At 41.5% G+C, this 23,772-nt stretch overlaps 2 protein-coding genes and 1 long non-coding RNA gene across 7 annotated transcripts in view; 1 reads left to right on the top strand and 2 right to left on the bottom strand.

Annotated features, from left to right (window-relative positions):
• Window positions 1–14,802, bottom strand: part of TRIM66 (tripartite motif containing 66) — a 66,949-nt gene extending 52,147 nt beyond the window's left edge. The window contains exons 1-3 of one of the 5 annotated variants that reach the window (XM_081013905.1): window positions 14,698–14,802; window positions 9,522–9,625; window positions 9,348–9,415 (exon numbers count right to left, since the gene is read on the bottom strand). The gene's annotated coding sequence lies outside the window, so the exon portion shown is untranslated. Of the gene's footprint in view, window positions 1–1,422; window positions 2,052–4,894; window positions 4,971–9,347; window positions 9,416–9,521; window positions 10,334–13,070; window positions 13,203–14,697 lie in introns of those variants that run through there. The other 4 variants (XM_081013908.1, XM_081013907.1, XM_081013904.1 and 1 more) reach the window with 4 other exon arrangements.
• Window positions 14,803–15,479: 677 nt separating this feature from the next.
• LOC308481597 lies at window positions 15,480–15,990 on the top strand. Its single transcript, XR_013988764.1, has 2 exons — window positions 15,480–15,558; window positions 15,940–15,990. It is a non-coding gene; the product is annotated as an uncharacterized lncRNA (long non-coding RNA).
• Window positions 15,991–18,167: 2,177 nt separating this feature from the next.
• On the bottom strand, window positions 18,168–23,362 carry RPL27A (ribosomal protein L27a). The gene is made up of 5 exons (XM_081014107.1): window positions 23,268–23,362; window positions 21,736–21,799; window positions 21,367–21,442; window positions 19,718–19,892; window positions 18,168–18,361 (listed from the first exon to the last, which is right to left on the bottom strand). Exons 1-5 carry the CDS (start codon window positions 23,268–23,270, stop codon window positions 18,233–18,235), a joined length of 447 nt encoding a protein of 148 aa, XP_080870233.1. The 5' UTR covers window positions 23,271–23,362; the 3' UTR covers window positions 18,168–18,232.
• Between the last annotated feature and the right edge of the window lie 410 nt (window positions 23,363–23,772).

Here is a 23,772-nt window from a genome sequence, read left to right as displayed (position 1 = left end):
GGTAAGTCTGTCCTCTGCACATCTACTATGGGGTGGAGAAGTAACATAGGGAATTTGGTCTGGAGCAATGGACAGAAGGAGTGGACTGGGAGGGATTGAGTTGTAATGGAAAGAGGGCAGGGGAATTATTAACCATCCCTTTCCCCACTGCTATTCCACTTAAAATACCCCTTTCTTATTCAGCTTATCACTAAAATAAGCAGCTATTTGGGTTTATTACACATGTCTCTGTGTTGCTTGGCATTTATTCTGCATTCATGGATGGAAGAATTGAAGCTCACATACTAAATAAAGATGATGCCTGCTTTTACTAAAATGACGATGATGGCCTTACTGGGAAAAACATAACAATATAGCAAATGTTTGGCTTTTACATAAACAATAACTGTCCCAAAGGCTTTGATTTTTTTTAAAAAACACAGGATTTTTTGTTTTTCTTGCAGATATCTGATTTGCTTTGATAATATTATGAGGAATAGAAAAGTAAATCCAGCAAATTATCTTAAAACATGTCTTTCTTCATCTTTGAAATTTTAATCCTGCCTACCTAAGATCAGACTGTAGAACCTCGCACCCTCCCTCATCAGGATGCCATCATGGGCCAAATTTGGGAAAGTGTGCATTTTTCCCCACATGGACACACAAGCCCATGCATGTTTGGACAGGCAAGACAGACCTTTCTCCCATTTCTCTCAAAAGACTGTGTGTGCAGAAGCCACTTATTCAAACACAAATGTATTCCAAACATGTAAACACCGAAATGAGTCTGTATGTCTGAATCAGCCAGTGTATTTGGAGAACTGAGAGCTCTAGTGACCATGACCTTCAGGCCTCCTAGATAAGCAAGGAGACTCCCAAAGAGAAAAATGTAAAAAGCAAAAGGGCAACTGTTAAATAATGCTAAGTCTTAGGTAGATGCAGTTACTGCATTCGGCAAATCCCCTGTTTGATCGTCTGCCTAAATATCGGTAACAGCTTGATTTTGATCCACAACAAATGTGTTTGCATCTTGCTGTCTGAATCTTTAACCCCACGGGATACAATTGACCTTCAGTTACCCTGGGCTGGCTAATCAAGCTCCACTTGCAATACTTGGTAATTTTAAACCTGTACATTGTAGAGATGCAGAACTCCCACTCCTACCCACCCCCCGCTGCTGTCTGCTCTTATTACCTTCTAAACCTTAATGATGCTGCTCCCATTATCAATGCATTTTCCTTTGGAATGGCTATCCAAACTTAATCAGCATAACATGAAGCACGCCAGCAAAATAACCTCTCTGCCTGTTTACAGACAGTGAATCACAACTGACAGACAGCTGCTCCGACTAGAAATGGGAAGTGCTTATGCCACCCTCCTTGCAAACTGCTGCTAGGCTATGTTATTTATTCAGGAAAAAAATTACTTTTCATGTTCGCTTACCTGTTCTCTCTGGAAAGCAGCCACTTAAGAGAGGAGCACAAATAAGTGTCTCTTGGCTGAGGAAATGGGTTGTTACTAAGCAGAAGAGCGTGCACCGCGTAATCCCTGGAAACAGCTTTTACTGTACAGCGTCAGGAGTGCTGATGAGAGAAAATGACTAGACCTTCCCGGTGTTCATCTGGGGCTCCTTTCCTGTTTGGTAAAGCCCTCTTCAAAAACTAGGCTCAGAACAGAGACCATTAATGTGCCTTATATTCCCCTCTTACTTTTCAGTCTATAGTACGTTTTCTCAGCTGTTTTTCCAGATCAATAGAAAAAGGGGGGGGGGGAACAATTCCATGGTGAGACAGAAATGAGAGCAATCATTCTGTTTTTTACCAGATCTTCTTTAAAAGGAAACTCTCAATACGGCTTGTAACAGATGCTTGCAAACGGAGACTATAGAGGTGTCTTGCTATCAACCCATCAAGAAGAAATCACAAGCAATAATTCACCCCAAGGTACATATTCAGCTACCTATGCAACTGCTGAACTTCAGAACTCAGTGTCATCTAAAGCCAAGGAAGGTATATTTCTGGAGCCTGTGCTTTACAGAAACCTCTTTTAAATACAGTATATCATTATTACACCTCTGCTGGTGGAGGAAAGAGTATTCAGCATTGCCCTAGAGAGCCACTGTTTGTACGTATGAAGAATGATGCAATCAGTACATCTAAAAAGCAATCCAACATGGGATTGTACAACTCAAACAACAATGTATGAATATCAATAGACCAAATTCAGTTCTGGGGTTATCACCATGTCCAAATTAGGATATCTTAATTTCTGTAAAATGCAGCTCATCAGTCTTGAAAATACTGTTACCTTTTCACATGGATTGATGCTATTTATACTTTTGACTGAAAGAGGCAGGGAAGAATATACACAGGATCCACTTCTTTTGAAGCTTTCCCGATACCTGTTTTGAACTGAATCCAAGCTTCTTTTAAAAAGACAAAAATGAGATGCTGTAGAAAAATTGCATTATTATAGAGAACTCTGACTGAAGTAATGAAACTCCTTAGGTCATCTTCAGATGTGGTTAAATTTGGCTTCATATTTTTCCCATCTATAAACCGAATTTTAAAACTGTATGGTCAAGGACACTGGTTTTTAAATGGTGACCCATGGTGTACTTGTTTTTTATGTCTTGGAACCCCAAGGGCCATAGCTCAGTGGTACAGCATCTGCTTTGCATGTTGAAGTGGCAGGGCTGGGAACATCCTCTTTCTGAAACCCTGGGGAGACCCTCCCATCAATGCAGACAGGACAAAGGGTCTGACTTAATATAAGGCAGTTTTTATGTTCCTGAATTTCTAAAACAATGGCAAAAATAACAGGAAAATCTTTGTACCCTTTTCCTGAGCAAACAGTTCCCAAACAGCAAATTATGACTAAATTTCTTCTGACATCCCCTTCCGCAAAAAAAAAAAGCTGTACTGAAAGTGCGAGGTAAAAATTAAGTGTCAAGGTACTCATGCAGCCCACTTGGTATGAAAAGTTGGGCTGCCCTGTGCAAAATGGCTTCTACAAGATAAGGGCAGGAAGCTAGCCTGCTTCTTGTGGTTGGTTGCAAAACAGATTATACTTTCTGTTGAATAACCTGCTGTACAACAAGCTTCTGCTAGCACAACTGTTGCGCTGGATTTTATATTGCACAACCATTATTCTCACCCCCATGATAACACAACAGCGTGGTCAGAGAACATTGAATCCAGGCCTTTGAGTTGAACATGAGGATTAGTTTACGTGGTGTTTTGGCCACAGGTGCCGTACGAGTGATACTACACCAAGGAAACAGTTTTGTGTTTTTAAAGTGTTCTTTAAAAGCCTCCGCTGAGACATAGAGCTCACGTTAGTGACCTGAACCACCAGCCTTAAACCTGTTTATTGAACGTTCATTCTTATTTGCTTGCACAAAGCTTTTGCAGAAGTTAGACTATGTTCAGTCATTATTAAGCATTCATTCTGATTTGTTTGTGGGGTGATTATACAACAATGAACATTCATTCTGATTGGTTTGTATGAGTTTTACATCTTCCTGTCAATCATTCATTCATCTCACATTTTTCAGTGCATTTACCCATCACCAGTGCTTTTTTTTTCTAGAAAAAGAGGTGCCAGAATTCCCCATGAATGCCTCCCTTGTTCTCTTATAATGGCAATGGCGCCCAACTGAGAGGTGCTGGAACTGAGCTCCAGTGAGTTCCAGCTGAAAAAAGCCCTGTCCATCACTTTCCTAACTGCAAAAAGTGTGTGTGTGCTTGTAAGTGAATTTATTGTGAAGGATGATGGATCACTTTAATCAGCTTTAATTGCTCAAATCTAAATTTCTGATACGTGCTTGAATCCCTCCCACAAAATAAGAAACAGTCTGAAGGTGCCCTTATGATGATGATGTCAACAACTGGATATAATATTACATCACTGGATAACAAAGAACTTTAAGAAAAAGTTATTCTTTAACTAAATATGTTGCTATGTTAAGTAAGTCAAACAGTGAAAGTAGTATTCAGCATCTGAATTTGGATTTTTACTTAGAAAATCCATCATGGCGATTCATATCTGAGTAATGCACATGAACCTACATTTGTTTCAACCTGATAAAATTTCTATCCATCTCCCAGATAATTTCACCTGCCTTATCATCCTTCCTGCTTCTCTAAGCAAATGTTCGGATAATAACTCTCAAAGAGCATTAACCAATTGCTCAGAACTCTTGATATTATTCACATTTTCTCTAAGGCCCAATTAGGGGATATCAGGGAGTATTTTAAAATACAAAATGCTGTACTGTATGTCTTCATATTTACCTAACCAAGCCCAGCTGCTCTGCTCACCTTTTGAGTGGGCAGCAGCAGCAGCAGCAGACACTGACCAAAACAGGTCTGAAGCAACTCCAACTCAACCACCTTGAACACTTATGCAAACTGCTTGCAACATTTTATTTACTCTCCAACCTGAGCTCTTATTGGTGTGATTAATAAAGTTATGCTATCATCCATACCTCGGGTGAATGTCTAATTAAAACTAAGGGGTATTCATTTTCAGACAGCATTGCATGTAACACATTGCATCACTTGCCTTTGGAGAGGTTTCAACAAAGCAATTTTACGTGCAATCCCTATAATCTAGGGCCTGTAATGTGAAGCTAGCAAAAATAGCAGGTGCAATTATAATTCTGGTTTTTTAAAAAATAATATGGTGAAATTCTCCATCACCTTTAATGTTTCTATTCACTGGACATCTAGCGGTCATGATGGCTATAGTTTGGTGAGCTTCACATTCTGGAATCCATTAAAAAAAAACTGACGGAAAATGCCTGCCTTCAAATTCACTGTCTCATTCACATGTGGTGGACTGGGAGGTGGTCACCTATTTTTCAGGAGCGGGGAATAAACTGCACAAGGGTTATGGAACGAATGTGCCTTACCATTGGTAGACATAATGTCATCCCAGGGCAATGTGGGCTTCATAATATGATGGATGCTCTTTCTCACTTATAATGCCTCAAAAAAGAAAGGGAACAAATGGAGCTTTTAAAACAGTTGAGAGAACAACCATGCACTCACTGCCAATAGTAAGCCCTCTCACTCCCACTAAACTTTTTCAGTTTTCACTTTCTAAAATCTCTCCCTTACTCTTGGGGAGACAAGCCGCTCCCAATTTTGAGCCAAAACCTCTTTCCTGAAAACTTTCAGTTCAGCACTCAGATTCCCACAAGTGTTGCACTTACTACATGATAAGCAAGCAAACAAACCAACAAAAAAAAAAAAAAACCCGCAGTTCACTAGCAGTTCTGGTTAGCTATTTGAGTTTAACAGCAACTCCCTTGGAAAAAGAGGGCATGGAAATGACATCATCTGGAAGGTTCAGAGACAGCTGAGCAGTTCTCCAGGGTAAAATGCAACATCTCAAAAGCGGATTCAGCAGCAGGGAATGGCAGATGCAGCTCATGCCAGATAAGTAAGCATTTCTGTTTTTCTAGCACCCAGAAAGGAGCTGGGTTCCCCATTCAAGGATCAAATATTGTATATCTAGTGAATTTCACCTGCTTCAGAAAGGGCAAATCATCTCCCACAGAGTTTGCTCTAATACACACGATGGGCTGAGCTCCTATTGCTCTATCCCAGCTTCTGCTAACCTAGCAGTTCAAAAGCACACCAGTGCAAGTACAGTAGTACCTCGGGATGCAAAAGGGATCCGTTCCGGAGCCCCGTTCGCATCCTGAATAGAATGTAAGACGTGATGGCACGTCAGCACGTGCTCAGGTTGCATTTTGCCGCTTCTGTGCATGTGTGTGACGTCATTTTGAGCATCTGCGCATGCATGAGCGGCGAAACCCAGAAGTAACGCGCTCTGTTACTTCCGGGCTGCCACGGAGCACAACCCGAAAGCACTCAACCTGAAGCACATTCAACCCGAGGTATGACTGTAGATAAATAGGTACTGCTGTGGTGGAAAGGTAAAGGGCATTTCTGTGCACTCTGGCTTCTGTCACAGTGTCCTGTTGCGCCAGAAGCTGTTTAGTCAAGCTGGCCACATGACCCGGAAATCTGTCTGTGGACAAATGCTGGCTCCCTTGGCCTGAAGCGAGATGAGCACCGCACCCCATAGTCGCCTTTGACTGAACTTAACTGTCCAAGGGTCCTTTACCTTTAATAACCAATAAGAATATATTTGTTTCTCAGGAAAAGGGTTTGTTCAGGGATGCTGCTAACCAGGTTGTACATAATAAGGAAAAGTACTGACAGATGCGCACACATACACACACACAAGCTGGATACAAAAGGGCTCCCTCCACTCCCCGGGCTCAGACATGCACATTCGGCACAACTGATCTCTTTAAAGCCACATAACATGCTGAGTTCAAATGTCAGCAGTTTCCTGTCCCTGCACTCAGCAAGCATGGACAATAGCAGGATACTTTTAGGCCATGTGCATCACATGTGCTTTCTAAAGGCACCTGTCCTTCACAGCTAGCTCCCTCCCATGCCAATGTCATTAACAGCCCAATCCTATACCGTATACTCCTACTGTGTCGCATGAGGCTTATCTCCAGGAAACTGGGCTTAGTAGTTTATATGCAGCTTTAAACTCCCACATAAATTTTAGGATGATGCCCGTATAGTTGCCCACAGAGTTCAGCCTACCTTGGCTTTCTCATTTTTATCCACAGCCTTCTTACTGGCATGGCCATGCAAGTCCCTTCCAAGCAGCTTCAAACAATATCCATTGGTCCTCCAAACAAGTTTGAAATGGATAAATACATTTGCCAGATTACTATTCTGTTATGAACAAGAATGAATAATAAATTGTTCCCACATCTACAGCTATGTGATTAGTTCACTCAAGGCTATTCCAAGACATATAGGTGTCCTGGACAGAAGTTATGGATGTGAATGTTTCAGTCAAGACAGTAAATAACACCTTTGAGGCTTTCTCAAAATATTTTTCCCACGTGTGGGTGATACAAGAGAGGACACAGAAGAAAACCGGATGTTCATGGTAATCAGTGTAGGACTTACATTCACAAAATACAGGAGTTACGCCTCCTATCAGAAAACTTCAGATGACTCTACCACCCGGATCTGTATGCTTGCTTCGCTGTCTATTCCAAAGATGTCCATCTCTTTTCATATAACATGCTGCTAACCCTGCCCCAATGGGGCCATGAGCTCTTTCCTTACCCTCCCTCCCTCGGAAAACCACTGCTCCCCACCCCATTTCAGCAGCTGATTATTTAGTAATTTCTGAATGCCCAATGGTGAAGAAAAATGTCCCTTTCATCGTATAGATGGGTCAGCCCCAAATTCATCATTGATTATTTTATCATGGAATAGATAGCCACATAATTCAGTCTGTGATCATGCCTAGCCTTGTCACAGCTGTAGAGTCAAAGTTATCAAGTACAATATCCAACACATAAAAGACTACTTTTTGCTGGGCTCAAATCAGGATATCTCCTGTCTTTCACTGCCTCTCAATGGTGTTCAGTACACACAGTAACATCATTTTACTGAGATTCAGATTTGTTTTCCTTCCTTTTCAGATTCCTGACATATTAATTAGAGATTTGCACCTGGTGCCTTGTGTGGGCCTATGAGAATATCGCTGTTGATTGATTCTTTGCCCTGTCATTTCTCTTCTGTTTTTTTAAGCACATAATAATTCCTGATTTATAACAAAAGATGTGAGACACATAATTAATTACCGTTCCTGCCCCCTGTTCTACAGACTGCAGAATCTGTTGGCAGACACAGTCAGGCATTTTCTGAATTGACTGAGGCATGCTAAAAAAATATTGCTGCCATTCCCTACCCCATCACTGCCACACCCCAGAAAAGCTAAGTAAAATGTGTGCAACATATCCGTACTCACACTTGCAGATTTCCCCTTAGTTTGAGCCGCAGCAGCTCACAGCACAGAACCACCCAAACTGCTCTCTGATTGAAAAAGCACCCTTGGGATTTAGTGCACCATCAAGTTGCTATGGGCAAAAGCAATCCCAGGCACACATACAATACAACATGGGAACAACCCAAGGCAGAGTTCCTGCTTGCATCCAGGCAACCTGTTTACTGAGATTTCATCCTGATTTCTTTGCATAAAGTTTTCAAGGAGGTGAGCTGACATTGGCTAATTATTGAGCATTCATCCCAATTTGTTTCTGGGGAGGTTAGACAATGCTCCGGCAAGCAAATGTTATCTCAAACATTCCAATGCATTTTCTCATCACTTTCCTTATTGCAAAATGTCCAATTTTGAAAGGAAGTGAGCTTGTCGTGAAATAGCTCTACATCAACTTTAATTGCACAACCTGAATTTGCCAGCATATGATTGAAATCCACCTGAAAATTGTGACTGTCTGGAAGCACCGACAGTGTGATTCTGCCTTTGAATTACAACCACTTGATGGGGATAGGATCACTACTAGTTCCTTATGCTGGCAGAACAAAACTTTGAATCAGAGTAGTGGGTTAGTTTGCTGGCAACACTTGTACCCTGCCTGTCCTCATAAAAAGGCTCAAGGTGACTAGCAGCAAAATCAAACCATTAGCTAACAATTTAAAACATAAGTTACAAAACCATTAAAATACTATAAACAGCAATGGAAAAACAATAACGGAGCAGTTTTCAAAAATTACAAACAGTTTTCAGATTACAAACAGGTAGAGAGAGTAGTAAAACCAATTCAATAAAGCCATCATCTGTAAACAAAAATCCTTCTTACATAGAAAAGTTTATTCTAGCTTCTGGAAGGCCATTAAAGAAACAGTGAGACACACTTTCCCCAAAGAGAATTCCAGAGCCCTAGAAGAAGACACAGAAGAGGCCCCTGTTGCACCAGCATTATTCAACACTGGCATTATTACCACAGTACTCACTAACACAAGTGACTAAATGGGCACAGTTGACATCTAATGCACAGAAGTCAGTTGCAACAACAGTGTAACATACCAAATTAAAAGACAGAGCAAGTTAAATAAAACTAAGGGATCAGTGGACAGCCTAAGGTGATTGCCCTGTGCTATGACCACGATCACGACTCTACCATGCTGTCATACCATATCATAGGACAGGGGTCTAAAATAACTCAAAAACAAATCACAGGGGTATATCATCTCCAGAAACATAACACAGCTTATTTATATATAAATACATCGTGGCACAGGACATGGGGCTCTATCTTATGGTAGACAACTAAGACCTTCAAATGTTGATGAAAAGGAATACTTGGTGTGAAGGAGAGGAATGTTGTTAACATTTTTTTTTCACAATAACTCACAGGAACATGGGACTCCAGATGCAAACACCCATTAAGAACCTCAGCTCCACTGCTGAGGTGCAAGGATAAGGTAAGTAAGCAAGGAAAGGCAACTCACCAGGGAAGGGCAGACCATGCCTCCAAGTCATCACAGCATAACTCTTGCATCTTTTCCATCTGTTTCCCCTAAGCAAAGAGATGGGTAGGTGAGTCCTCAAACACTCATGACTACAGTGTGTGTGTGTCCCACAGCCCCCACCTTAAGGAAAGAACGTAAACAGCACTCTCTTACTCAACAAGCTGGAGCTGTCTGAATGATGGTGTCCTCCATATGTTCAACCAAAGCACATCTTTCCTCTCCAGGCTCAAGCTGTTTTTGCAAATTTGCAGCTGAAGCTGGCTTTTGAAAATAAAAAAGGTAGATTGCTTGTGAGAAGCATAAAGGAAAAGATAGACAACACTGATAGATGAGCCAGAGAGTGATTCACTGGCGTGACTATTACTCATTTCAGTTCAGCGAGGCTCTCCCAGCAGTAAACTCTGAGCTTTTTATATTAAGGCTGCAATCCACAGAATACTTACTAAAGAGTAAGCACCAGTGAACAGAGCAGGGGCTTACAGCTTTGTAAGCATGATGTTGCCCTAAGGTTATATATTTGCTTAAGGTACTCAGCTTTGCTTCCTTCTTGCATCTCTAGCAGAACTTTATATTGAGCCAAATAAATTGTCAAATAGCAGAACAGTTGTAAAAAGAACACAGACAATAATGGTGGATTTGAAAATATTGAATAATTTGAGAAACAATGTCATTAAACTGTGACCCAAGCTTGAGATTGTGTAAGAAAGATTTCTCATTCTTTGTCATTAGGATGCTGGACCAGTCACTAGTGTCTGAACCATCACTACAGAGGTCAGTAGCACAGTAAAGTTGCTTGCAGACTGTTTGTTGAGCTTCTACCTGATTTGTTTGCACAAAATTTGAGGAGAGGCTATATGACATTATATCAAGCAAATGTTATACCACACTTTCCAGTGTGTGCAAGAATGCCAAATTAATGTCAATTGTACACATAGCATTTGCCAGTATGCCACTGAACCATACCCACAAATTGTGACTGTCTAAGCACCCAGCATTAAATGCTAAACATTTCACTAATTAAAGGGTTTACCTGCAGAATGCTGGTGCAGTAGTGAAAAGTTCATATAAAGGTCTGGGATCCTAAAATGATCATATACAGTATTTCCAGAAAGTTCTGTTATTCAAATACTACCAAGAGAAAAGCAAGAAAAACTCTACACAATATAAGAAGCATCTGCCCAAGACCTGGTTATGCAGCATATTTTCATAGGATAAAACTTGCTGTGTATCGAGACTTCCGGGGGAGGCGCCTCCAGCAATGGCAGAATTCCCCTGACCAGGAGGAATCTGCTCCATGGAAATCTGGGTCTGGCCGCCACGACGAAGGCGGAGACCCATTAAAATCACAGGCAGGAGAAGCCTGTGAACGTGGGATTCAGCGGGCACCTTTTGCGCCTCCCCCACTCGCGGGGAACCCCGGTTTTTGGGGCTCCGGAGCGACGTGCGGTGAGTGGCGCGGTGCATCGAATCGTCTGCTTCTTCCACGGAGCGAAGCCGCATAGCTGTTGCCGGAGAGCGCTGACCTTTTCCTGTGGACAATTTGACTTTAAAGTAATTACCCGTGAGTAGAGCTGAAACGGAAGAATTGGATCTCTAAAAGTTTAATTTGGTATCGTAACGGGGAGGTTCAAAACAGGAAGTCCGCCTTCCCTTTTTGTAAATAGACTGAGGCAACGAAGTTGCAAGCTGGAGTCCTGGAAGGTCTTTTGTAAAAGATCAAATTTCCAACGGTAAAGAACATTAAACCCCCTCTTGGAGGCAGGAGAAGAGAGGGGGAAGTTGTGGATTGAGTATGCCTGCGGGAGAGAGCAAAGAGGCTTAAAACACCGCCGCTCTGACCCTGGAAACGGGCTGCTAGTAAGACTGATGTGGGTTTTTTTGGTGTTTTTTTTGGAATGTTCATTGACAGCGCTTAGAACGTTCATTGACAGCTAGCTAAATAAGAGAAATACATTGTTTCTACTGTTTCCGCTTGTTTTTAAAAAAGGAGGAAAGTAACTGAAAATTGAAACTAACTTCAGATTATTGAAACTGTGTTTAAAAGAGGACATATTGACCGATACAAATACAACCTGTTTTCCCCTAGTGGAAGCTTTTGAAATTGGTTACTTTATAGGAGCTGGGCTAGGGGAATTTCCAGCTGCAAGATAAGAAAAGTGTGAAACTTTGGAATTGACCTTGAATCTCTTAAGTGTTATGGCAAACGGAAAGGAAAAAACAGACGGGATGTCGACAGAGGAGGCCTTAGTGGCTGCATTATTGAAAATAAACGATTCGCTGGAACAACTCCATAAGAAAACAGATGCGATAAATGTGAAATTGGATGTTGCAAATATTGAAACTGATTTAATTGTAGAAAGTTTAAATAATTTGGGACAAAAGGTGAATACCAATTCAGAAACCACCCAGAAACTGATACAGGAATCTACTCTGATACGGCAAACTGCAGATGAAGTCAGGGAAAAAACCCTTGCTGCTGAATTTAAAGTAATACAACTGAAGAGGAGAGTCCCATCTATACAAAGACAACTTGATGAACATAAGCTGACATTCGTTATGATTGAACTTAAAGAAGAACGGATGAATTTGAGGACCAGAGCCCTATCTGAATTGGAAAAGGAAAGCCTGACAGAGTTTCAGGAGGCGACAGGACTAACATTGGTTGAGAAAGAGAGGTATTTGGGGGTTAGTATGACCGCCAAAAATGTGAATCTGCTTAAGGACAACTGTGAAGGATGTTGGATTGAAGAGAAGGGGGATTTGGAAATATGGACAAATCAGAAGTTGTTACTGTTGGGCCGAGTCATTGTGGTGGGGATGAGGGCTGCTGTGTTGCTGGGGATGTTGCTTTTGTTTCAAACATTGCAAGCTCTGGATGGGATGGAGGGTCTCAGGAGGTGGCAGAGGGATGCTCCTAGAGTTGTTTGGCAGGGCAGGAAGCCTCGAGTTAAGCTTAAGATATTGATGGATGCTAAAGAAGGAGGTGGACCTGCCCTGCCAGACCTTTAAACTTCGTTGTGAACCATCTGCCTTTTGCTGGTTGAGAGAATGGTTGCTTCTTGAAAACACTGAAGTGTTGGACAATGGCAGGCGAAGTTGATGGACTATAGGGAATTGGCGGAAATGACTGGCAAGATCCGAGACCAGGGTGAAGAGTCGGTGGAAGAAGATTGGAAAAAGTTTAAAGACTATTTATAGAAATATTGTAAAATTAAGGAATGTTAGAAAAATGTTGGAATGAAATTACATGACTTTAGTAGAAATGTCATAAGGAATTAAATATAAATAGATTAATAGAAAATTAAAGGAAAAGTATGGCAATAATGTGTTAAGATAATTATAGAACAGAAAACAGAGTAAGATGGAAAGGAATTGCTGAAACAAATAATAGAAGTGGAATACAAAAAGGGAGGTGTGAGGAAGTCGCTGGAAATAAGTGAATGAAATATAAGATACTGAAAATGTTTGAGGTGTTTTTAAATTGTTTTTGTTTGTTTTTGCTTGATTTATTAGTCCATGTAGCGTTTTTGTATTGTATTCGTATTGTTTTTTCTTTTTTGCCCATTTTTTTTCTTTTTCTCTTTGTTTGTAGTGCTGTGTTGGAAATTTTGAAAAAGTAATAAATATCATTTTTTAAAAAAAACCTTGCTGTGTATCACTAAAATTATGTAGTTGGTCAGTAGTCCGACATAAAAAACAAACCTTATATTCCATTGGTGGGTCAGCAAAATATCAGATTCTTCTTTTCCCAATGTAATTATCTAAGATGCATGTGACTTCTTTGCATGATCTTGGCTGAGCAATCCCATTACATTTTGCTCAGGAAATAAACTGTTATCCCTGGGAGATGCATATAACTGCAATTATTAGACACACTATGAATTATTTACAATAAAACAGAGGAGTTTCTAGGAACAAATGAAAATGTCCAGTCTTTCTATTTTTGTGTGTAGACAGTGTCATCATATAGTTTAATCCCCAGGTGGTACTTTATTTAAATGTACTTGGAGGAATCAGGAGTTTGCTATTGCTGTTCTGTATTGTAGAGACAATGAAGTTCATGTTGAGTTTTCTGACTGGTGTATGCTCTAACCCTTCCATGACATATGGAACACAATAAAATATGTGCCCTGTTTCCTGGATTTTGTTACTATGGTGGCCAAAGGCACTTGTGTATTCTATAACATTCATTTGTAACATCATGCCCCTGATTTTAGTTCATCTCCTGCTTGGAAGTGTATCTTCCAGGATCTTCTGGGGACAAGAAATGCTCACACAAAAATATCAATTTTGCTCTGGGGCCCATTTAGCACAAGTCAGGCCACCTAGTGTCAGATTTGCCCCGTGCCATTGCATCATTCTGATGTTAAAGATGTGTATATGGGTTTGTCACTGTTTGAACTTAGGCTTTGGAGTCAAGAAGACAAATATGTCCCCTTGCCCTGGAATAGTTATGTTTCTTGAGGTGGGGGGAGCACAGCTTACTCACCCGTCCCCCAAGTCTTTCTCATTTATTTTAATCTGACCTATACCCGCCCTGTGGAACGCCCTCCCACCAGATGTCAAAGAGAAAAATAACTACCAAACTTTTAGAAGACATCTGAAGGCAGCCCTGTTTAGGGAAGCTTTTAATGTTTAATAGGTTATTGTATTTTAGTGTTTTGTTGGAAGCTGCCCACAGTGGTTGGGGAAACACAGCCTGATGGGCGGGGTATAAATAATAAATAATAATAATTATTATTATTATTATTATACCAGGGGTTGACAACATTTTTGGGCCAGTGGACACATAATGACTTTTGAGAGGGTGCTGGGGACAAAATGGCTGATATGGGGCTGGTATGGCATAACACAAAACCGCTGCAGTGAGAAATGTGGAATAACACACAATTAGAGAGACAACGATCCCTGACCACGTAAGGCCCTATACAGCTCAGGACCAGCTTCCTTAAGACTGCCTTATACCTTACACACCCAGAGTACCTGGCACTGATAGTAAATAGCAAGTGTTCCAAGCAGTGCTGGGTGGCCACCTATTAAATTTCCCACTATGCTGCAAAGTGATACTACATCACATTCCCAACGCGGAAAATGAAAAGGCTAGTTAGGATATAGCTGCTTCTTGGAAGATCAAGCGAGAAAGGGGAGCAGCACAGCAGGTGGCTTCATTAATGAAGTACTGTACGGAATAAATATCGACAGCCCGAGGCCAATGCTAGCTGTTTCTACTCAGAGGAAAGTCTCTGCTCACTCAGTTCAATAGGACATAGTCCCAGATGTGTATAGCTGTGCAGCCTCAGGGAGTCAGTACCCCTGAAATCAAAAGGACTCGCTTCTGAGCATGCCTGAATGGCAAGGCTGCACTCCGAGGAACATACAGTTCAGGGACCAAGGGCCCCCGCTGGATACAAAAGGACAACAAAATGACTTGGCTGGGATTTATTCCAATTTTGCATTCTCCAGTGACGTTATCAAGCGAAGAGGGCTGCATTTAAAGGCTCACCAGCAACTGCCTTCTAATAAATTGTAAGTGTTTGAGGTGCCACAAGAATACAGTTTTGACTGAAAGCACAGATACCGCCCACTACGCTCAAGGGAGGAGAGGGGAAAACCTCCACAGGCGAAGCCTTTCTTTAAAAAATATATCAGCCAATGGTAGGTGTTAGGAGCTTGCTTTTTTTTTTTTTTTTTTTTTGCGCTGAGGAAAGTTTCCCGCCCTCAACAGGGGCTCTGCTGAATTCTCCTCCCACTTGAGTGGCAAGACCAAAAGCTAGGTGACGTCATCGCCTTCCTGACGCTAACTGCGTTACACTTCGATGAGAGCGAAAACTTCCGGTATATCCCTGGATTGGTTTCCCGCCCCACCCTTCCCCTCCAGTGCAAAGCGGGCATTTATCATAGAGCTGCCACAGGGCTGGAGCGGCACAGTTACACCACAGCGTGACGGCTTTCAATGGCCACCGGAAGTGCAGGCTGTGTTGCCGCTCCAGGAATGGCCGAGCTTCACTTCTCTCTCCCGTTCTATGTGCCCCTCCCCCCCCCCGCACGCACCCTGAGAGCATTGTGGGAGGTTCCTTGAGGAAGGTCTTCTTCCGCTTCCTGCTTCCCTTCTTCCTTTCACGTGGTGAGTAGCGGGGAGCAGGGTTTAAAAGGAGCGAATAAGTTCAAGCAGGCGCGCGATCATTTTTTGGTGAGAGTCTTTCTGTTTCTGAAATAAAATATGTGTTTACAGTTCTAGACAGAATTAGCGTATTGGGTTGAAACAGTAAATGAGTAAGAAGCTTGTGTACCTATAATTAATCGAGACTAGAGTCACATCTTGATGTCTTCAGTCGTTGTGGTGTGCTATAGTACTCGGAGAGAAAAACTAATCTTTATTCACTGACTTTGTTGTTCTGTAGCAAAGTCAGTCACCAGGTTAGTGACAGACCTACACCTGAATTCCAGTGAACTTTCTGAAAATTGGGGGAGGCAGAGTGCTGATTAAAGTGAGTAAAGAGTTTCAAGGGAAGAGATTTGTAAGTAAAAATGAGCCACACAGCAACATTGCATTGTGTTTTTTCCTTTGTAGCCATCCAGTTTATTTGGAAAAGTTGTTACGAGACCTTACTGCTTGAAGGGGGGGGAAACTATGCACCAGATCAACTCTGTGTGCTAAGTGGATGAGCCCCCAAACCACGCTGGATTAAGAGTACCTGCTGATTTTGTAGTCTTGGTAAGTTTGTGAGGAGCAAATATAGACTTTGGATTACAGGCATCTTCAACCTTTTCAGGCCCAGGACCCGGTTTTAAACCAAACATGAATTTAGCAACCCATTTCTTACTCTTTTACCATATATTTGCATGGTGATACTGCTCCTGTTGCAAACCACCTTGGATCAGGCTACTACCTTACCTACCAGTTTAAGAATAGTGTTCTACATGTTAAAATTTCAATTGTGTTCTGTTCATGGCTGGGGGAGCCCATCACAGTTCCAGTTTGGCCTGGAACACCCAAACCACACCCATCTGTCACATTGGGTGTGGTGGCTTCTGGCTTCAACTGAAGCGTCCAGTTCTCGCTCTTAACTTTAAAGTGGAAAATAATGGTTATTTGTAATCCTTTTGAGAAGTCTAAATTATCAAGTACCAAAAATGCTTGTTTACATCTATGTTATAGTCAGAGACCATTGCTTTGGGTGTACTGGTAGTGATTTGGAAGCTGCCTTCTGTTACAAAACTCTTAAAACTACAAATATGTTTAACAGAAGCAAGTTGTTCTCCATCAACCTTACATTCGGCCAGCACAACTTTCTAATCTCAATCTGGGTATGTCATTCCACAAATGTTTCAGTAAACTTGTTTCTGTCAGTCTGCATCCAGTCTGAGGGTTCTGCACATCTGATATGTTGCTAGTGCCACTTAAGTTTGTATTGCAATTCTTAAATAGTTCTGAATAGGCTTGAGTTTATATTGAGGGAATACTTCCATTTTTTAATAAAAAGTTTGCATAAAAGCTGAAGTTGTTTGGTTTTTGTTTGTTACATGAGGATATAATTTTGAGGAACGCGTTCCAGTGGATGTGTCTCCAGTGAATGTTCATAGGACTAACAACATCAAAATTGCACAAAGTAATCACACAGATTGGTGTTGGAGGGACTTTCTTGATCCTCCTTTATGGCCCAGGCCCACTTTGAAAAACAAAATTAGCTGGTGGAACATGTAGGATCCAAAACAGGTTGTAGCCAGCTTATCCTGGTAAAGTACTGCCTTTTTACAATGTCCAGGTATGTCCCTTATGAGCATCTTTCTCCATATTAGTCCTCACTGATGCTCTGCTCTGGGCACCATGAGAACGCTTTTTCAGTGCTGGCACAGCCACTAATACACCACTTAACTTATGCACAAGCCTTTAGCTTAACCAATAGTTATTTCTGCTTTGTCCTCCCACGTTCCTGTGTAATATTAAAGTACAGAGGATTTTTCACCAGTTTTTTTCTGAAAAGTTGCTCTAGAACCTTTAAGACTGTAGATAGAGGGGGCTCAGTGAAAATCCCCTCTCCTCCCTGATACACGAAAAGGACATTTCCTGCATCCAGTAGTCTGCTGGAGAATGCCAGTGGTGACTATCCCATTAAAGAAGTTTGAAGAGAAGTTTGAGTGGTATGGTAATGCCACTGGTTCCTGGGTGTACACTGGAATTTGTGAGCTGCCTTTAAGAGTCCTGGTATATGTTTTTTAACAAATTATGTCCTGCATAGGGAATCATTCAGTTCCGAAGAAAAACCATTTCAATTTAAATAGATGCCTAAATTTGTAAAATGTTTCTGCTTTTCCTTAAAAATAATATATAGCTAGTTTGTTCTTGTTCACATCTGCTGGTGTGAACTGCACATAGTTTACTACCTAAAAAACATATGTATTAAACAGCAGAATAATGTGAACATGGTCACCTTAAGACTATGGCATACAATCAAAATTCTGGGCAACCACAACCAGTTGGCACAGAAAGACACGTTCCCAGTAGGGGACAAAAGCCACTGGTATCATGGTCTGAACTGCTCGTGTGCAGGTGCTCTCTCACATGTAGAACACTCCAAACACATTCAATTTCACAAAACAAGGTTCATGTGTTTAAGCCTATCTTTACAATGAGAAGGGCTGAAACGGAAATTCTGACTCCTGTGCCACTTTTGTGCTCGTACACTGAAATAGCTGCAAGAAAACATTTTGAACAAAAAACTACTCTCTTGATGGACCTTCCCCCCCAAAAAAAATCAAGTTAGGAGTATTAGAATTGGCAATGAGATACTTTTCAAATTTTAAGCTTATGAATACACAGCTGAAATTGTGTTTATTGAAGTCTGGATACATAGAAAAATCCTTTATGCCACTAACACGCAGGCACCACCAACTTCTTTGATTTTCTCTTCTGCCTTTCTGCTGAAGAATTTTGCTTTCACGATTACAGGCTGTTTGGGCAGTTTCCCCTTGCCCAGGACTTTGTAGTAACCCTGGAAAGATAAGAAGATTTAGCAAAAACTCTTAAGTCCAAATATAAGGTACACAAAGCCTCTTGCAGTCACTACCAGCTGAACCAATTTCCATACAAATCAAAAGCAAAATATTTCAACGTACTGTATGTAACAATGACATTGTAACAAATGACCTTTAGAAAAAGTTTTGCCAAACATTTACCAATTACAAAATATAAATCACCATGCATATTCAGTATTTTCTCACTTTGTCTTCTTGGTTTAAAAATACTTTGGCAGACAGAACAATTTGATATTCTAGAAAGGGTTGTCAGAAAACTAAAATGCTATGTTGAAATGTCATTTTGTCCTCTCGGCCTGAGCACATACCATGAAAGGTTTGTATACGTACTTGGATCCTACGTTTGTTCCCACCAGGAACTCTTTAGTATATTTTTCTTCCCCCTGTGATCAGTATTCTACAGTGGATCAAAGCGCACTTAGGAACAAAGCCAATGTCAAGAATGCAGTGTGCACAATGCAGTCTCAACACAAACACTGGGTGGCCATACATATTAAGAGCAAAATCAAGTGTTTAATATACAGTATAACTATACTGAAATCCTAATTATGACAATAGCTTTATTAGGCCAATGAAAATGTTACAAAATAGCACATAAGCTTTTCAGTTCTCCACAACTCTTCATCAGGCTTGATGGTAAAGAAGCCGCCAAAGTTTGAGGCAGAGAAAGAATGGGAGCGAACGCCATCTATGTCTACATCTGGGAGACAGACCTAGGGAACAGCTGGCTTTGTATTTTCAGAGATAGGCAATTGACAACTGTGTTTCCTGCACCCTAAAACCTGCATAGCACCTAACAAAGCCTCATTTGAACATCTGCACTCTAGACACTCACCAGATGCAGACTTGGTCAGCTTTACCACCAGTCAAATTCTCCCTAACTTTATTTAGTATCTATCCCGAAGAAGAGTTCTGGAGAACTTGAAAACTTGTACATTGTTTTGAGACATTTTTGTTGGAATAGTTTCATCTTGGCCTAAGAGAACTCACTCCAGGGTGGCTCACCTAGCACCTTCATTACATAATTTTAGGTGCCAGACAAAAACATTCCCCTTTGGTTAATTAAACTATAGCCTTTTATGCTAGTGGGTGGTATTTTATTGTGTTGTGTATTTTGTGCTTTTATACTGTAAACAACCCTGTGATCCTTATTAGGCTGCACACCTAACTGTGTCTACGCAAATGTTAGTCCAACTGAATTCAATGGGCCTTACTTTCAAGTAAGGGGTGTTACAAGTTCAGCTTTTAGGACTTACCATACTACACAAATGAACTAGCTTCACACACATTTTATATTATCAAAATAAACTTACCGAGCGTACAACATCAATAACTGGAGCTAATCCCGCCTGATTTTTGGCATAGTTGAGTCTTGTTTGCTCACTAACAAGTGTCCAGAGTTTATCCAGGTTCACTGTAGGACAGAAGTGCTGGTTTTTCTTCAAGTGGTAATGTCTCATACCAACTTTTCCAAAATAACCAGGATGACTGGCAAGAAATCACAGGCAGAATACAGTCAATGTGTAACTCATTTTGAAATGCATGTGCATCATTACCTAGCTAGAGAACATACAAAGTATATAACATTAAATGCATAGCCTACTGAATGAGAAATTGTCTTCATTTAAATTTCTCTAGCCAGGTTCGTCAGGTTTTTTTATGCTTAAAACCATTGCAAGGTATATCTAGTCTACTAGTACCCAGCTTATTTCCCTCACACACACCTCAATGACATTGTCTCCTAGCCACTTTCAGACTGAGTTAATGTGGTCCACAGAGGTGAAGAACAAGAAAATACAGAGTTGTAAGGAGTATTTATTGTCCGAAGTAATAACTTATTTAGTTCCAGGTAATCAACTAGAGCAAAAATCAAACTAATCAGATGGGGGGAAAACCCTGTCTATTTCTGTGTCCTTACACAGTTGTCCCAGTATTTCACTGCCTGGTGCCCAAAGTACCATAAAACACGACATTACACACACTGCTGTACACAAACCACCCTAAATTTATAATTTGCCAGGAGGGGGTTCTGCACTACAGGTAACTTTTATGCCCAAATATTCTGTGACAGAAGACAAGCTACAGCAACTTCAAAAAAATATGTTGTTCTAAAGGAAAGGGAAAGCTGTAGTTGATCCAACAATAAATATTTGCCTTAACTGTGGCTACAATGGGAGGTCCTCCAAGCTCTTGCTTTTTATATGAAAGCAGTCAAAGACACACAGTTCTATTTGCTTCCTTGCAGCAACTCCAGCAATTCACCAAACACTTTTGGAAAATCAGAGCATTGACTCAGCATTACAAAGACATGCAGAATGATGATACCGATCCTCCTGGTGGCCCCACACCTCCCAGTTTGGGATATGAGTTTTCTGTTACTAACCTGGTGACTGACTGAACTATGAATAGGGCAGTCAGTGAATAAAGGTCAGTTATTGCTCTTCGAGTACTATAGCACACCATGATAACTGAGAATATCTAGATGTGACTCTAGTCTCGATTGCTGTAGATCAGTAGCAGCCCATGTGATGGGTTTGAGCTGCCCTTCCGACATTGGCATGGTGGCAGTCTGAGCTGTGGACACATTCTGGTGCTCCTGGTCATACACACACACAGTCCCAACCTCACTATCACCCTATCCAGGCAAACTGCAGCAGTGTAGCAACTTCACCCCACCAAACAGGCCACTTCTGGTATAGATAAGTAGCTTTGCATACCTAATTCAAAATGAAACCTGAAATCCTCCGCTTGTTTACTGGGACAAAAGTCCACCAGAAACAGTGTAATGGACTGCCTCATGGCCCTAAGCTAGAGTAGGTTATGATTCCACTTCAGCCTATATTTAACAAAATTAACATCTACAGGGTGGTAAAGGTTATTTTGGTACCTATTATGGATTTGTTCTTTGCATTATATAATCAAATGCTTGAGAAGGAACAAAAAATGAGGAAAAAATGCTTACTATTTGTCAAAATTAATTCTGTGGTGGTGCAAACCCCCAGCATTACCACGGCCTCCAGGATGCTTCCTGTGTTTGCCTATAATAGAAATGAAGAACAGATTAAAACCTTGAATTCAACTTCAATTTCTAGGTATTTACATGCCTTTCCCAACCTCACTATAACCATCATCATTTTCCCCTGCACTCTGGTTTTATTTCAGTCAAGGTTGTGAAATAAATAGCCAAACCTTAAAATAACTAAGTATTAAAAATGAAGCTTACAAGTACTACTGTTATCCTCTACATGACTTACTCTAGTAATAAAGCAGAAGATATCCTGAAACCATGAATGAGCACAAACCAACAAAGTAAATAATCCTCTACACTTACCGATACGGCCGTGGCCATGGCTAACATGACCCCTCAGTTTCCTGGTCTTCCTCAGTCTGGAAGGCTTAAAAGATTAGACTTGTGTAAAATATATATATATGAGAACAACATACACAACAATGCTTGACGTAAAAGGGCTATCAACCCCTACCAGACCACACTACTTCAGATGAAACAATTTAAGCACAACCCCCTTTCCCCACTAATGGTTTGAACGCAATTTTTTGGCTCCTCCTTTCATGAACTGTTTAGTTATAAAAACTCTGTAACTAAGAACTAACACATCTGCTTTCTTCCAATATCTCTCCTAATCCCTTTTGTATCATATTTTTCACTTGTAAGCTTGAGAGCAGGGGCTGTTTCATTACTGATTTTTGTAAGCTACTATAGGCAGCTTTTAGGCTGAAGAGCAGGCTTAAAAAGAGAAGTGTTCAATATATAAATATCTGTGGGTTTTTTTAATGCATGTTACATTTTGTGGCATTGATATGGTTCTTTATGTTTATGCTTATAGGGGTGGACAGAAGGTAGATCATATTCCATAGGTAGACCTCTGACCAGTTGCTGGCAGATAACCTGGTACCTCTTGGCTGCTGGGATTCTAATTCTAATCAGATCCAGCAAGGCACTTCTTAGGCTCTTAAGATTTAACACTGCCCAGTTATGCTTTAAATTAAAATGTCCTGAATAGCCACACTTGCATTGCAAATTTAATATAAACTGGATCTAGCAAAAACAAAAAAACAACCGACTGAAGTCAGCCCACCCCTACACTAATATACTCTTAGCCATCTTGAGCCTGCGCAACAAGATTTGAGTAAGTGAAACAAATACACTACCACGCTGTTTTAATTTTATATACTGTACACTGCCTTGGCATTTCAATGAGGGGGCAGTGTATAAATACTTTAAATAAAATAGGGAGGAAAACGCTTCTGCTGTGTGGTCTTTCTAGCCGGGAAGAATATATCGCTTTTTTATTATTACTATTAATATTCTGTTGGGAGCCGCCCAGAGTGGCTGGGGAAACCCAGCCAGATGGGCAGGGTATTATTATTATTAGGCCCTGCTCCCCCCCCCCCAAAAAAGTACTATGTACTCTGGAGAAGAGCTTCTACAGGCCATGTGCTCTGCAGTGAGGAACCTTCCTCTTCCGAAAGGGGTGTCCAAGAGCCGTCTCTTGCATACAGGGTTCCCACATTCCTCCCCCCGCCCCGCCGGGCAGAGATGCACGTGGCCCATTTCGGAATTATTTGCAGAAATTAAAGGGGGGGGGACAAAAACGGGGCGCAGTCCTGGGGATGCGGCTGCCACGTCCCGCTCCAGGGAATTCCACGAGGCTCTGGACAGAGGAGGAAGGGCTCCCTTTTTCCGCCTCTCTCCGACTGCAGGACGAAGCAGAAGGAGGGAGAAGGAGGAAGGCCCCGGCCCAGGCCTCAAGCCAGAAGCCGCCCTCCTCACACGCTGCGCGGAGAGGCGCCGGAGAAGCCCCGCAAAACCGCCTCTGCCGAGCACGCCGCATCGCTACCTACCATCTTGCTGGGCCAGAGTCAGAGGGAAAGAGAGAGAGGCCTCTCTCGCGAGCTTTCACAAAAGAACCGGGGAAGCGCGCTCTTCTCGCGATGTCTCGCGCGGCGGGGGTGGGGGTGGGGAATGGGTCAACGAGTCTCAAAGCGCAGTTTCCGCCGCTCACGATCACGCATTCATGCCTCACTTCCGGTTCTGAGTAAGCCTCCTCCATGTGCGGGGCAAGAGGGGTTAGGGTTAGGAAGTAGAGGTGGCCGATGCAAAAGTTTAGCCAGAGCGCGCAGCCAGAGGCTTCATTTCATTGCGTTGTTCTGAAATGATCTTAGAGAAGAGTCTTGTTGCTCGTTGTAGGAGTAACGTTGGTTATTGGAAGAGAACGTTTAAGGGTTTTAAAAGTGGGGGGACGGGACACAATTTTGGCTGTTAAAAAGAGATTGAAGAAAGGTTAAAAGCTGGTGTGCAGTGCATGGGTTTAGTTTGCTTTCTTGATGAGTAAGAGCAATAAGAATA

This window comes from Podarcis pityusensis, assembly GCF_964106645.2.
Source record: "Podarcis pityusensis genome assembly, chromosome: 1".
Taxonomy (NCBI): domain Eukaryota; kingdom Metazoa; phylum Chordata; class Lepidosauria; order Squamata; family Lacertidae; genus Podarcis; species Podarcis pityusensis.
This window is presented reverse-complemented; position numbering and strand designations above follow the sequence as displayed.

Excerpts from the sequence above, each read along its gene's own strand:
- RPL27A (XM_081014107.1), bottom strand. Across the intron at positions 21,443-21,735 it reads CCATGGCCACGGCCGTATCG|GCAAACACAGGAAGCATCCT; the intron begins GTAAGTGTAGAG and ends TTTCTATTATAG. Across the intron at positions 19,893-21,366 it reads AGAATTAATTTTGACAAATA|TCATCCTGGTTATTTTGGAA; the intron begins GTAAGCATTTTT and ends ATTTCTTGCCAG.